At 44.4% G+C, this 16,324-nt stretch overlaps 1 protein-coding gene across 2 annotated transcripts in view; it reads left to right on the forward strand.

Moving 5' to 3' along the window:
* Positions 1 to 2,217: 2,217 nt before the first annotated feature.
* The window catches only part of kcnh5b (potassium voltage-gated channel, subfamily H (eag-related), member 5b), a 97,038-nt gene continuing 82,931 nt past the window's right edge, over positions 2,218 to 16,324 (forward strand). For both annotated transcript variants that reach the window (XM_014190142.2, XM_014190154.2), the window contains exons 1-2: positions 2,218 to 2,414; positions 3,696 to 3,819. In XM_014190142.2, the coding sequence (XP_014045617.1) occupies positions 2,342 to 2,414; positions 3,696 to 3,819 (197 nt within the window). In that variant the 5' untranslated portion in view covers positions 2,218 to 2,341. The remainder of the gene's footprint in view (positions 2,415 to 3,695; positions 3,820 to 16,324) is intronic.

Raw genomic sequence — 16,324 nt, forward strand, 5'->3', positions numbered from 1 at the left:
TTACAGTTTGTCTTTCTGATCAATTTACTACACCTACTTTTTGAAGTGTTCAGGGAAACCGTTGCATCTTGGGACGTGGGCATTGACTTCTCAGTTGAATTGTTTTTCATGGTCTATTTTAGCTTTGATGGAGCTGCTGGCACTCCAGTAGAATGAAGCAGAAGGGGCCTGATATCCAATCCTCCTTTTAGCCCAGAAAGGACCAACGAGGGGACCATGGAACATCTTAATTCATTCTCAGATCAATGAGGAAGAATGGAGACAGATTTCACCAGATGTGCTGCATTGACTAGGGGAGAAGTTTGATATTTTTTCCCAGTCCCCAAACGAGGCATCAATGTCATCTGCTTTTTGTTTTCATTTGTTTGTGACATTTACAGCTTGTATAATACAATCGAGGGAATCTTGAATCTCTCACACCTGGAAGGGATTTCTAGAACAATGTTTCTCACATAATTCATATCTTCCTGACTGTGGTCGGATAACTTTGTTTTGTGTGCAGCTTCCTCCTGGTGAGGACAATGATGTTAAGTCCAGAAATAAATTTGTCAGGCACATACAGTACACTGATGTATGCCTTGTTGTTGTGTGAGTGGACTTTCAAAGATTTTTTGGACTTCCCACTGAACAATGAGAGTCCTGTTGAATGCTGATTGGGTGTAATTGGTGGTTAGTGAGGCATGGTAATTAGTGTGATTACAGTAGTCAAGTCCCTGCAGAGATGTCCAAGTGCCCGACACATGTGTCTCTGCACTCTCCCCAGCTTTTTCAATTCAGTTCACTGTAAGAAACTTTTATTAAAAAAGTGTTACATCTGAGTCAAGAGGTAGAGTTGAATAAATAGTGCATATTCGGTAAGAAGTGGATTTTTATCTGGATTGTCCTTGTTTCTCCTGACAGGTTCTTACTGTCTTGCTTATATCCTACAGTGACATTTGGGCTCCTCTCCAGCTCAATCGCATGTCAATGTCCCAGAGCCACTCAGAATTGACTGAGAGCTGTCTATGCAGCATGTTCAGCTGCATGGTGGTGGCACACATTTCATTTCTGAGTAATAGGGTTGAGGAGATGATCCATTCCTGTACGACTGCCTGCCTGTGAACAGGATCCTAGGTCTGTTAGTATTACAACTCAGGAAGGCAGCTGTCCAACCTGCACTGTCACATATGTCTGATACTCTATGATGCAATTGGGCCAATTAGAGACGTCCTGTGGGAACACTTGGCGGTGCACACACTCCCACCCCCACCCGCTTTCTCACACATTTATTTGGATATCTCTTCTGAAGTGCTTCTGCTTCTGACAGTCTGTTTGACAGATTGAAGATATTCAGGCGTCTGCTGTTGAACAGACAGGGTATTTCTATGAAGATGTATATAACCTTTATAGCCTATAATAGAATAAAAAAATTGGCATAAACCTTTGTTTAGTTTGCCCTGTATGTATTGTATATACAGCCTGAGCCATATTGAAAGACCAACCTGCGTCATGGCATGAAAAACAGAAACAAACACTGTCACACTGACAGTCACAAGTGACAGTCCATACAGTGCAAGTCCCTTATGCAACACCTGTTGCAGTTATGTGTTTCTTGGTGGGGGACTCAGTTCCCCTGGGTCCTATTACCAAGTACCAATTGGGGACTCAGTAGATAGAAGACTTCTAATGTGTTTTCTGCATTCACTGGAGATGACTCACCGTTTAAAAGCAGTCTGCTCAGTCAACACAATCCAATGTCTCTTAGATCATCTTCATAAAATCTATTAAGTTGTTTACACTGTATTGTCTGGGCTCCCGAGTGGCGCAGCGGTCTAAGGCACTGCATCTCAGTGCTAGAGGCATCAACCGGCCGTGATTGGGAGCCCCAAAGGGCTGCGCACAATTGACCAAGCGTTGGCCGGGGTAGGCTGTCATTGTAAATAAGAATTTCTTCCTGACTTAACGTTCTCGACGTGGAGGCACATTGTTTTGTGGATATGTTGCGGTAATTGTTTGAAAAAGTGTCAGTGCGTCAGTGAAAATAGTTCGCCAAAAAGCAAGTGTGTAAACCGTTTCCCCCTGCATACTGGGAAACCTAGATGTACACCGCAGAGATCCCCCGACGCCTGTATTAAGGAGCGTGTTGTGTGTGGTGATACGCATGCGTTATCACACCCCGGGAGCCTGCAGAATGCAGCGCTTCGGAGGCGCGCGTCTGTGCCACAGTGCGCTCTCAGCAGCTGAAGCGCAGTGTTACAATGAGCTTCTCCATCCCACCGGCTAATACCCACCCACACTGCCGTCCTCCGATAAGCAGCATCAAAACCGCCCACCACCCTCACAACCACCGCCTGGCCCCAGGATGCCCGGGGGAAAGAGAGGGCTTGTGGCACCGCAGAATACTTTTTTGGAAAACATTGTCCGGCGCTCAAGTGGTAAGCAATGTACCTGTTCGTGGGTTTCCATAACAGACAGCTTTAAATAGTTTGGATGATTGTCTTCCTTTTTTTGTTCAAAATATAATTATAGTTTATTCATAGTCTAATCATAGTTTTTTATATGACTTGTCTTTATTGTTAAAATTATCTGGTAGTTTGTTTACAAAGTTTATTCGATGGCGTCATGCCAAGGCGGTTTGGTGTTCATCATGGTAGTGCATGGGCTGCTGAATTGGATATACTGCCAGTGATGTTGCACGGAAATTATATTTCATTAAGGTCAATATAAAATATATTTAATTTCAGATATTATGTATATTCTTTTAGTGATTATTTGTAAGTTAATTTGTAGGCTATATCAAAAATAGATAGCAATAGCTTAATTTGCAATCCATTTAGAAATCTTTAGACTACTCTCTTATATTTATTTGTCTGTTTGTAGTGTGTGTATATCACTTCTTGGCAAAGTGTTAGGCTATAGGCTTTATACATTTGCAGTAAAAAGAATCAGCATGCAGGATGCAGTAAAACATTTATGTCATTACTTAAAGGGGCAATCTGCAATTTCTACATACATTTTTGAATTTATAAATTAATGATATGTACCCATTGATTCTTGAAGAATATAACTTATAAATGCCGCATGAGCTTAGTTCAACTGTTGTACCCCATCAGAACCCAAAATATAAGCTTGTTTACTTCAATGTTTCTAAACAAATTATATGTAAACAAACATTTACAAAGTAAATGTAGCCTCAAAACATGGTTAAAACTATAATTATGAAATCATGGATGATCAGTCCTTGCATGCGTAGTTCTGTCTATAAATTGTTATTTCTCTCCAAGTTTCTGCATACAGAAATGTGATGATCCATATTGTGCTATCAACAACCTGAGAAATGAATCACTCTCTTGTCTATCAGCGAAAAGCCAGTAAAACTGCAGCAGCGGAGGCATAGAATCCCTAATGCAGAGGCTGGTGTGGACTTGGCAGCAGAGTTAAGGCATATGTGCTGTAAACTCTCCCTCTCTGATTAACTTATGGTTGTTGTTGTGGACATAGAACAAGCTATTGCGTGTAGTGTCATAATTATATGGACCACAAAAGAACGAGACATTTGATGGACACGTCATGACTGTGTTAGGCTTCATTGTGTGGGCTCACTCTCATCACGCATCGCCAATGGGTTGTGACAGACCATCTGAGTGTTTGCAGACATTTTACACCAAAGCCCTCCCCCTCACCACACACCTTTTTACTTCGACCTTTCCTCACAGAGACCAGCTTCCTCCTGGGGAACGCCCAGATCGTGGAGTGGCCTGTAGTCTACAGTAATGACGGATTCTGCAAGCTCTCTGGGTTCCATAGGGCTGAGGTTATGCAAAAGAGCAGCACTTGCAGGTAAGCATGGTTGTTGTATGGTAATATAGTAATCATTTTATTATGCCCCTTCGTATGTGTACTGTATCTGCTGTTATAGATGACCACTAAACCACTGTAGAATGCTTTGAAAAGTGCCTTTATTAAAGTGAAGTAAGTCTGTTTATCGCCTGAGCTGTCTGAACATCACATTGCAAGAGACTCACTGAATCTGGCGTTCCACTAGTACTGAATGAGTCCATGTACTGCCTGCTGCTTATAGAAAGAGTTTCAAATGGAGCAAATGACTGTTGCAAAGGGGAACCAGTCAGTCCGCCCAAGGTGAGGCCATCTTTAAAATACAACTCCAAAAGCTTCGCTTGAGGTTTTCCTGGCCTTCGACCAGGGCTAAGGGGCTAAAGCCGTCCTTAACATGTGATTCTATGGGAGTGGAGGAGCATTGGCCTTAAAGGGTAGGTAGCATAAATGTACCACATGTAACATCTGGATTTTCATTAGAATACGCATCAAAGGGCCTCCCGAGTGGCGCAGTGGTCTAAGGCACTGCTTCACAGTGCTACAGACCCGGTGTCATTCCCGGGCTGTGTCACAACCGGCTGTGATCGGGAGTCCCATAGGGCAGTGCACAATTGGCCCAGCATCATACGGGTTTGGTCATTTATTTGGCTCATCGCGCTCTAGCAACTCCTTGTGGCGGGCCGGGCGCCTGCAGGCTGACTATGGTTGTCAGTTGAAAAGTGTTTCCTCCGACACATTGGTCCGGCTGGCTTCCGGGTTAAGCGGCAGGTGTTAAGATGCGCGGTTTGGCGGGTCATGTTTCAGAGGACGCATGACTTGATCTTCACCTCCGAGCCTGTTAGGGAGTTGTAGCAATAAGACAAGATTGAAAAAGGGGGTAAAAGTTTTTATAATAATAAAAAAAAGAATTTGCATCAATTGCTACTTTTTTTTCCCCCTTCTAGTTTATTACATAAAACTGATCCAAATGATGAAGAATGACGAAATCAGGATGGAAAAAACATTTCTGTGGTGTGATGTAATATTGAGGTCCAGCCTATTCCCTATAATGTAAACTCCAACATAAATAACTTTGTTTGCACTCATGACTACTGACTACAGCCAACTTACAAGCAAATACAAGTCAGCTTGTAAAATTGCTAGCCAACTAGCCTGCTAACGTTATCCCTACCAGCCTGCTAACATTAGCCCTACTAGCCTTCTAACGTTATCCCTACCAGCCTGCTAACATTAGCCCTACTAGCCTTCTAACGTTATCCCTACCAGCCTGCTAACATTAGCCCTACTAGCCTTCTAACGTTATCCCTACCAGCCTGCTAACATTAGCCCTACTAGCTTTCTAATCTTATCCCTACCAGCCTGCTAACATTACATTAGCACTTCATGAGTCAGCCAGTTGCTATCAACACCTAGCTCACAGCTACATTAAAGTAAAACCAATGTTTTTGAAATACATAACCACAGCTAACCAGTTATCAGAGAATTGTAAGGGAGTGTGTACGCTTATTACTATTAGATGATTAATGGGGCTATAAATCAGCATGAAACTATAGAATAGTTACAATTATAACTACGATCAACTTATAGGCAATTAAGTTCTCAAAATGACAGGCAATGCATTCTTGGAGACAGTAGATAGCTTTACAAAACAAATATATCTTTGTTTGCAAGTGCATCAGTAGTGATGTACCCACGGTGACTATTAAAACCTTCCCCAACCAGAAACTGTGGATTGATGGCAGCCTTCGCGCAAAACTGAAAGCTCGAACCACTGCTTTTAAACATGGCAAGGCGACCGGAAACATGACCGAATACAAACGGTGTAGCTATTCCCTCCGCAAGGCAATCAAACAAGCTAAGCGTCAGTGTAGAGTCACAATTCAACGGCTCAGACACGAGACATGTGACAGGGTCTACAGTCAATCACGGTTTACAAAAAGAAAACCAGCCCCATCGCGGACACCGACGTCTTGCTCCCAGACAAACTTAACAACTTCTTTGCTCGCTTTGAGGACAATACAGTGCCACTGACACGGCCCGTTACCAAAACCTGCGGGCTCTCCTTCACTGCAGCCAATGTGAGTAAAACATTTAAACGTGTTAACCCTCGCAAGGCTGCCAGCCCAGACGGCATCCCTGGCCGCGTCCTCAAAGCATGCGCAAATCCAGCTGGCTGGTGTGTTTACGGACATATTCAATCAATCCCTATCCCAGTCTGCTGTTCCCACATGCTTCAAGAGGGCCGTCATTGTTCCTGTTCCCAAGAAAGATAAGGTAACTGAGCTAAACGACTATCGCCGTCATCATGAAGTGCTTTGAGAGACTAGTCAAGGATCATATCACCTCCACCCTACCTGACATCCTAGACCCACTCCAATTTGCTTACCGCCCCAATAGGTCCACAGACGACGCAATCACACTGCCCTAACCCATCTGGACAAGAGGAATACCCATGTAAGAATGCTGTTCATTGATTACAGCTCAGCATTTAACATCATAGTACCCTCCAAACTCGTCATTAAGCTCGAGACTCTGGGTCTCGACCCCGCCCTGTGCAACTGGGTCCTGGACTTTCTGGCGGGCTGCCCCCAGGTGGTGAGGGTAGGAAACAACATCTCTACCCCACTGATCCTCAACATTGGGGCTCCACAAGGGTGCGTTCTCAGCCCTCTTCTGTACTCCCTGTTCACCCACGACTGCGTGGCCATGCACGCATCCAACTCAATCATCAACTTTGCAGATGACACTACAGTGGTAGGCTTGATTACCATCAACAACAAGACGGCCTACAGGGAGGAAGTGAGGGCCCTCGGCGTGTGGTGTCAGGTTAATAATCTCACAGTCAACGTCAACAAAACAAAGAAAATGATCGTGGACTTCAGGAAACAGCAGAGGGCACCCCCCTCCTATCCACATCGACGGGACAGTAGTGGAAAAGGTGGAAAGTTTTAAGTTCCTCGGCGAACACATCACGAACAAACTGAAATGGTCCACTCCTGAGAAGCCTCAGGAGGCTGAAGAAATTCAGCTTGTCACCAAAAACTCTAACATACTTTTACAAATGCACAATCGAGAGAATCCTGTCGGGCTGTATCACCGCCTGGGACGGCAACTGCTCCGTCCACAACCGCAAGGCTCTCCATAGGGTAGTGAGGTCTGCACAACGCATCACCGGGGGAAAACTGCCTGCCCTCCAGGACACCTACACCACCCGATGTCACAGGAAGGCCAAATAGATCATCAAGGACAACAACCACCCGAGCCACAACCTGTTCATCCCGCTGTCATCCAGAAGGCGATGTCAGTACAGGTGCATCAATGCTGGGACCGAGAGACTAAAAAATTGCTTCTATCTCAAGGCCATCAGACTGTTAAACAGCCATCACTAACATTGAGTGGCTGCTGCCAACACACTGACTCAAATCTAGCCACTTTAATAACTAAAAGGTGGATGTAATAACTAAAAGGTGGATGTAATAAATGTATCACTACTCACTTTAAACAATGCCACATTATATTTGGCTCATCGCGCTCCTGCGACTCCTTGTGGCAGCCCGGGAGCCAGCAGGCTGACTTCGGTCCTCAGTGGAATGGTGTTTCCTCCGACACATTGGTGCAGCTGGCTTCCCGGTTAAGGCAGCGGGTGTTAAGAAGTGCGTCTTGGCGGGTCATGTTTTGGAGGACACATGACTTGACCTTCACCTGTCCCGAGCCAGTTGGGGAGTTGCAGCAATGAGACAAGATCTTAATCACAAAATTAATTACGTTGGATTATGTTGGAGAGGCTTCCATTGTGGGGTATGCATGGATGTCCGAGCTGTTTGCTAGAAGTTTAAACAGACAGCTCGGTGCATTCGGCATGTCAGTACTTCTTACAAAAACAAGTAGTGATGTTCTGTTAGACAGGTAACTCTTTATCCACAATATAGCAAGGGGATGTAAAGCCATAACACATACGTTTTTCCAGCAGCAGACTATGATTGATCATGTCAAAAGCCGCACTGAAGTCTAACAAAACAGCTCCCACAATCTTTTTATCATCAATTTCTCTCAGCCAATCAGTCATTTGTGTTTGTGCCGTGCATAATGAATGTCCTTCCCTATAAGCATGCTGAAATTCTGTTGTCAATTTGTTTACTGTGAAATAGCATTGTGTCTGGTCAAACACAATTTAAAAAACAAGTTTACTAAGGTTTGGGAACAGGCTGATTGGTCGGCTATTTGATTAACTTAGGCCAGGGCAATTGTTCACATACATAGCATCCCGGAAGGATTCGGACTTCTAAAAACCTGGTTTTGCTTTGCCATTATTGGGTATTGTGTGTAGATATATGAGGGGGAAAAAAACAATTGAATCGATTTTAGAATAAGGCTGTAACATAACAAAATGTGGAAAATTTCAAGGGGTCTGAATACTTTCCAAATGCACTGTATTGTTCACATAAATGGAGGGTACTTTGTACACTCTCATAACATCTTCCACTGCCTGTGTGAAGATTGTGATCGCACAGATATCAAACAGTATCCTTTTTGTGGATACATTTTTGGTAATAATAACTGTACCCACAGATCTCAACACATTTAACCATGTCATTTTTAGTCCGTTTACGCTGTTTGCTTGAGGAAATAAGAGAGGTTGAGGCAATTTTGTCGCAGTGTATTGTCCTTTAATGGAGAAGTCCCTTGGCTGAGTCATCATCATCGTAGCTCTTCATCAGAATCCTGCTCTGTCCATGTCTCCAGCAAAAGTTGGAGTGCCCTTTAGTTCAAACCTGCCACCCTTGTTGCTGATAGTAGAAGCTTTGATGAAGACTAGAGGCACAGATAGAACAGTGAGACAGATATTTCAGCAGATGTATAAATGTGAAGCATCCGCTTGGCATTTCCACTCACTACTAAATATGGTGGTGAGAAGAAGCCTAGTGGTCGGCAGTGGGAGAAGATGGAACGATATGGATTTCGGCTGACATTCTGCAAATGTTCTCATCGATGAAACATTTGATCTCAATACAGTTTTCTGTTCGCAAAAGTATAATCTGTTATGAACAGAGTGGACTACGTTTTGTAGAATTTTTACTCTTTGCCAAAGTTTCCAAAAATTGCTTGTCTAGAAGGAGTACAAGGGCGAATTTAGTTATTGCACACGCGCACTTCAGAGTAGGTGTTCCCTACGGAAATATGCAAATACATGCTAGAACGTGCCAATAGGATCTCGCTAGCTCGTGCTTGGCTCTGCCCCCCTCCTTGCTTGTTTTGCCCACTATGACCAATTTTTTCCTAATGGACACGACAAGCTGTGGTCTTTCTTGGGTTAGTTATAAACATCTTTGCTAGAGGTGTGAGATGAGCAAAAGATGAGAAGGCCGACTTCTGCTGTGAGCTTGCTGTGAGTGGCCCTCCATCTTCCTTTGTTCTCTGGCCAGTGAAGAGAGGGAATCCTTGTGTATTGTTATTGTGGTTGACATCTGGCCTGGATGTGTTAATTTGACGCTCCTCTATAGAACTGTATATGCAGTTAACGTTATCTTAGCCAGCAAACTAGCCAGCCAGTTAACATTATAAAAATGAAGACCAGCGAGCACAGGCAGTAACCCACAGAACATAACTAAAACAAAACCCGCCAACAGATAAAAAAAATTAAAAAAAAGGGAAGATAGAGTGGAGACTTACATATTGACGGCTGTGGCCCATCATGGCAAGGACTGTAGGCTGAGTTGGCTACAAAACAAAGAGAGAGCCAGTGAGAGGGAGGCACTTCTGGTGTGATAAGTCTAGCTAGCTATTTTAGCCAGCTAACTAGTCTTGCCAGCTAGCATATCCCTGCAGAGGAAACTTCCATCAGATATGAAATGTCAAGATGTCCGACAAAAGCAGCGACTCTGAGCATAGCAGGAACTCTGTTTCCCTGGGCCTGACCATTTTGGAGAATCTGATGACGATGAGGTGGTGGCAGAGCAGGCAGCTGAGCCAGGGATCACTTTCCCATTTCGATTTGACCCTGAAGCATGGAAGCTTGCTGGTGCTGAACTTGTAGTGCGCGATGCGACGCCACGTGTAGGGAATGTTGATTGGTAATATGGCTTGCTAGTTTGCTACTGAGAATACATCCTATAATATCACTTATTTCCTAACTAAGTACTAGTGGGTGGTATAATGCAACATTCTGGCTTCCCCACAATCTACGTGGATGTCAATGTGCTGCGCACGGCCTATAATACCTACCGGCAGGACCACACCCAGGATGCTGACACCGAGTCCATACTCAAGTTAGCTAATCTATAAATAAAATCCTCAATCGAATGCAATCAAATAATGTTACACCACTCCCCCTACCAATAGTAATAAACTTTTTCCCTTAATTTTTAGAAAGTTCAGACACAGGCAGTTGATCAGCTGGAATTGGAGCTATCTGGGGCGGTACAACCTTGTGCCACTTCCAGCATGTGCAGTCAATGGGATAAGTAATAGGTTCACGAAATGAGGAGAACATGCCCTACACAGGCTTCAAGTGCCCCCCACTTGGGGCTCCCGAGTGGCGCAGCAGAAATCAGCTTAGGGCTAGATGCAGGTGTGTTGATGTCAGTGTGACATTAGAAGGCTGATGTTGGACTGAGGTGGTAATCAGGTTCCTAGAGAAAGAGACAGGGAGAAAGACAGAAAAAATTATTCCGAAGTTACTCAAACATTTAGACCTTGAATCAACTCCACATCAAGTGACTGATGCAAGCAGTACAATTAGATTTAAAAAAACACCTTATGGAACAGAGGGGACTTTGAAGCAACACAAACATAGGCACAGACACATGCATACACACGATAGCATATGTACTATACACATGGATTTAGTACTGTAGATATGTGGTAGTGGTGGAGTATGGGCCTGAGGGCACATAGTGTGTTGTGAAATCTGTGAATGTATTGTAATGTTTTTAAAATTGTATAAACTGCCTTAATTTTGCTGGACCCCAGGAAGATGGGGATCCATAATAAATACAAATATTATGACACCGTATTTTACCAATGAGATAACAACAATACTTGCTGCATGAGTACTGTCTCAAGTCATTCCAGAGCAGACTGGAGAAGCTGAGACACGAGGAGAGCCACCCGAAAGTAAAAAAAAAGCCCTACACTATACATTATGTAATCCCTCATTGCCTGGTCCTTCATGGGATGCTGAAACTGGCTACAGAGTGGTGGAGGTGATTCCAGGATCCTGGTGTCTGACCTGTCTTCCGGGAGTAGGGGGGGACAAACCACAGCTTTCACTATTTTGGCAGCGTAGTCTGTAAAGACACAAATAATAAACAGGCATTTCAACATTTAGATAATTTGACTTAGGTGGTTTTGGTCTTCATTGGCCTAAGTGTGTATCCAAAATTCTTGGCCTTTGGGAAGGAGAGGGAATACCTCAGCAGGTTGTGTTTTCTTACTGCCTGCATCCGTCCAGTGTTCTCATTGTAATGTAAGGCTGGGGCGGCAGGTAGACTAGTGGTTACAGCATTGGACTAGTAACCGAAAAGTTGCAAGATCGAATCCCCGAGCTGACAAGGTAAAATCTGTCGTTCTGCCCCTGAACAAGGTACTGTTCCCAAGCTGTCATTGTAAATAAGAATTTGTTCTTAACTGACTTGCCTAGTTAAATAAAGGTAACATTTTTTTTAAAAGGCTGCAATAAAAAAAAGAAGCACAGGAAGCATTTGATGAGTTGGCTTCCAATTGAGAGACACAAACAATGGAAAGGGTTTTGATACACTTGACTGTAATAATGACAGATTCAGTAGTATTGCTTTATCAATACTGCATGCATTCCCTTGTGGGAGAAGGTAGCGCTTCGACAGGAAGTGCAGCATCAGAGAGTGGTACTCCTCTAGCCCTGATGTCTGGTAGTCAGGGGATAGTTGCGAGATGTCCTTCAGGATCAAGGCCCCATGTAGAATCTTCTCCAAATCTATTGAGGTCCCAGAGTCTGGAATTTGATTTAAAAACAGAATGAACTATTATATTGTAAGATTGGCTGTTCTGTAAAAATACATGTACTACATGTAGGATATGTACACTGACTTAGTTCCAGCCACTCCTTTGTCCGTTCCTCTGCTTGCAGTGGTGTATGATGACACAAAGGCGTGAGTGGCATCAGTAGGTTGGTATGCTGGTTCTGTATGTGGTACAGTGTAACGTTTCCATTTTGGCACAATAATTTCCCTGCTTTCTTCAGGAGTCATATGACCAGTAGGTGTGGTTGATAGTGGCGTTCCGCCACTGCCCAACATAAGCACACCCTCTCGAGTGGTGTCAATTTTCTTGTGTAAAGCTAATCACATTAGAAAACGGGTAATACAAATGTTCACATGGATGAGTAGAATAGTTATACCCACTTATACAGTATAATGACACAAAGTTAAATATTTCTTACATTTAGCCAAATATCAATGCGATGCTTTGTACCTGGCATGTTCTCCCAGATCCATTTAACGATCTATCTGTTTGGGTCAGAGATGAGGGTTCCAACCACCAGCTCAGCTTAGTCCTCTTCAACCCCTCCAGTTCACACCACGTGGCGCTCTTCACCTCATTGCTCTTACATACAAACAAAAAAAGAAATACACTTCAATGCAATTAAGCAAATCAGATTTGACACATCAATGTGACAAATTGTTGCATGATTTTACAGTATAACAATAGATAACATTCAGAAAGTATTCAGACCCCTTGACTTTTTCCACATTTTGTTACGTTACAGCCTTATTGTAAAATGGATTACATTGTTTTTTCCCCCTCATTTAACTACACATAATACCCTATAATGACAAAGCAAAAACAGGTTTAGAAATGTTTACAAATGTATTACAAATTAAAAACACTGAAATATGACATTTACATAAGTACTCAGTACTTTGATGAACCACCGTTGGCATTGATAACAGCCTCGAGTCTTCTTGGGTATTCAGAGACTTACATTTACATTTAAGTAATTTAGCAGACGCTCTTATCCAGAGCGACTTACAAATTGGTGCATTCACCTTATGATATCCAGTGGAACAACCACTTTACAATAGAAGGATTACTTTATCCTATCCTAGGTATTCCTTAAAGAGGTGGGGTTTCAGGTGTCTCCGGAAGGTGGTGATTGACTCCGCTGTCCTGACGTCGTGAGGGAGCTTGTTCCACCATAGGGGTGCCAGAGCAGCGAACAGTTTTGACTGGGCTGAGCGGGAACTGTGCTTCCTCAGAGGTAGGGGGGGCAGCAGGCCAGAGGTGGATGAGCGCAGTGCCCTCGTTTGGGTGTAGGGACTGATCAGAGCCTGAAGGTACGGAGGTGCCATTCCCCTCACGGCTCCGTAGGCAAGTACCCTGGTCTTGTAGCGGATGCGAGCTTCAACTGGAAGCCAGTGGAGTGTGCGGAGGAGCGGGGTGACGTGAGAGAACTTGGGAAGTTTGAACACCAGACGGGCTGCGGCGTTCTGGATGACAAGTGCCTGGATTAGGACCTGCGTCGCTTCCTGTGTGAGGCAGGGTCGTACTCTGCGAATGTTGTAGAGCATGAACCTACAGGATCGGGTCACCGCCTTGATGTTAGTGGAGAACGACAGGGTGTTGTCCAGGGTCACGCCAAGGTTCTTAGCACTCTGGGAGGAGGACACAATGGAGTTGTCAACCGTGATGGCGAGATCATGGAACGGGCAGTCCTTCCCCGGGAGGAAAAGCAGCTCCGTCTTGCCAAGGTTCAGCTTGAGGTGGTGATCCGTCATCCACACTGATATGTCTGCCAGACATGCAGAGATGCGATTTCGCCACCTGGTTATCAGAAGGGGGAAAGGAGAAGATGAATTGTGTGTCGTCTGCGTAGCAATGATAGGAGAAACCATGTGAGGATATGACAGAGCCAAGTGACTTGGTGTATAGCGAGAATAGGAGAGGGCCTAGAACAGAGCCCTGGGGGACACCAGTGGTGAGAGCACGTGGTGCGGAGAGGGTGGAGAGGAGGATCTGGTGGTTCACAGTATCAAAGGCAGCAGATAGGTCTAAAAGGATGAGAGCAGAGAGAGTTAGCTTTAGCAGTGCGGAGAGCCTCCGTGACACAGAGAAGAGCGGTCTCAGTTAAATGACCAGTCTTGAAACCTGACTGATTTGGATCAAGAAGGTCATTCTGAGAGAGATAGCAAGAGAGCTGGCCAAGGATGGCACGCTCAAGAGTTTTGGAGAGAAAAGAAAGAAGGGAAACTGGTCTGTAGTTGTTGACATCGAAGGGATCGAGTGTAGGTTTTTTGAGAAGGGGTGCAACTCTCGCTCTCTTGAGGACGGAAGGGACATATCCAGTGGTCAAGGATGAGTTGATGAACGAGGTGAGATAAGGGAGAAGGTCTCCGGAAATTGTCTGGAGTAGAGAGGAGGGGATAGGGTCAAGCGGGCAGGTTGTTGGGCGGCCGGCCGTCACAAGTCGCAATATTTCATCTGGAGAGAGAGGGGAGAAAGAGGTCAAAGCATAGGGTAGGGCAATGTGAGCAGGACCAGTGGTAGAAAGTGGACCAGCGGTGTCGTTTGACTTAACAAACGAGGAGCGGATGTCGTCAACCTTCTTTTCAAAATGGTTGACGAAGTCATCCGCAGAGAGGGGGGGGATTCAGGAGGGAGGAGAAGGTGGCAAAGAGCTTCCTAGGGTTAGAGGCAGATGCTTGGAATTTAGAGTGGTAGAATGTGGCTTTAGCAGCAGAAACAGAAGAGGAAAATGTAGAGAGGAGGGAGTGAAAGGATGCCAGGTCCGCAGGGAGGCGAGTTTTCCTCCATTTCCGCTCGGCTGCCCGGAGCCCTGTTCTGTGAGCTCGCAATGAGTCGTCGAGCCACGGAGCAGGAGGGGAGGACCGAGCCAGCCTGGAGGATAGGGGACATAGAGAGTCAAAGGATGCAGAAAGGGAGGAGAGGAGGGTTGAGGAGGCAGAATCAGGAGATAGGTTGGAGAAGGTTTGAGCAGAGGGAAGAGATGATAGGATGGAAGAGGAGAGAGTAGCGGGAGAGAGAGAGAGCGAAGGTTGCGACGGCGCAATACCATCCGAGTAGGGGCAGAGTGAGAAGTGTTGGAGGAGAGCGAGAGGGAAAAGGATACAAGGTAGTGGTCGGAGACTTGGAGGGGAGTTGCAATGAGATTAGTGGAAGAACAGCATCTAGTAAAGATGAGGTCAAGCGTATTGCCTGCCTTGTGAGTAGGGGGGGAAGGTGAGAGGGTGAGGTCAAAAGAGGAGAGGAGTGGAAAGAAGGAGGCAGAGAGGAATGAGTCAAAGGTAGACGTGGGGAGGTTAAAACCTCTTACATCTAGACGTTCCGCTAGCGGAACACCTGCTCCAATATCCAATGATAGGCGTGGCGCGAATTACAAATTCCTCAAAAATACAAAAACTTCAATTTTTCAAACATATGACTATTTTACACCATTTTAAAGACAAGACTCTCCTTTATCTAACCACACTGTCCGATTTCAAAAAGGCTTTACAGCGAAAGCAAAACATTAGATTATGTCAGCAGAGTACCCAGCCAGAAATAATCAGACACCCATTTTTCAAGCTAGCATTTAATGTCACAAAAAACAAAACCACAGCTAAATGCAGCACTAACCTTTGATGATCTTCATCAGATGACACACCTAGGACATTATGTTATACAATACATGCATGTTTTGTTCAATCAAGTTCATATTTATATCAAAAAACAGCTTTTTACATTAGCATGTGACGTTCAGAACTAGCATTCCCACCGAACACTTCCGGTGAATTTACTAAATTACTCACGATAAACGTTCACAAAAAACATAACGATTATTTTAAGAATTATAGATACAGAACTCCTTTATGCACTCGCTATGTCCGATTTTAAAATAGCTTTTCGGTGAAAGCACATTTTGCAATATTCTGAGTAGATAGCACGCCATCACGGCTAGCTATTTTGACACCCACCAAGTTTGACCCTCACCAAACTCCGATTTACTATTAGAAAAGTTTGATTACCTTTCCTGTTCTTCGTCAGAATGCACTCCCAGGACTTCTACTTCAATAACAAATGTTGGTTTGGTTCAAAATAATCCATAGTTATATCCAAATAGCGGCATTTTGTTCGTGCGTTCAAGACACTATCCAAGGGTGACGAAGGGTTACGCGCCCGACGCGTTTCGTGACAAAAAATTCTAAATATTCCATTACCGTACTTCGAAGCATGTCAACCGCTGTTTAAAATAAATGTTTATGCTATTTTTCTCGTAAAAAAGTGATAATATTCCGACCGGGAGTCATTGTTTACGTTCAAAGACGAAAGAATAAAAACATGGAGTCGACTCGTGCACGCGCCTCAGTCTCATAGTACTCTGACCGACCACTATCCAAATGCGCTAATGTTTTTCAGCCAGGGCCTGCAAAGCCACGATTCAGCTTTTTGCCGCCTTCTGAGAGCCTATGGGAGCCGTAGGAAGTGTCACGTAACAGCAGAGATCCCTTGTTTTGGATAGAGATGATCAAGAAGG

The sequence above is a fragment of the Salmo salar genome, chromosome ssa01, assembly GCF_905237065.1.
Source record: "Salmo salar chromosome ssa01, Ssal_v3.1, whole genome shotgun sequence".
NCBI classification, from domain to species: Eukaryota; Metazoa; Chordata; class Actinopteri; order Salmoniformes; family Salmonidae; genus Salmo; species Salmo salar.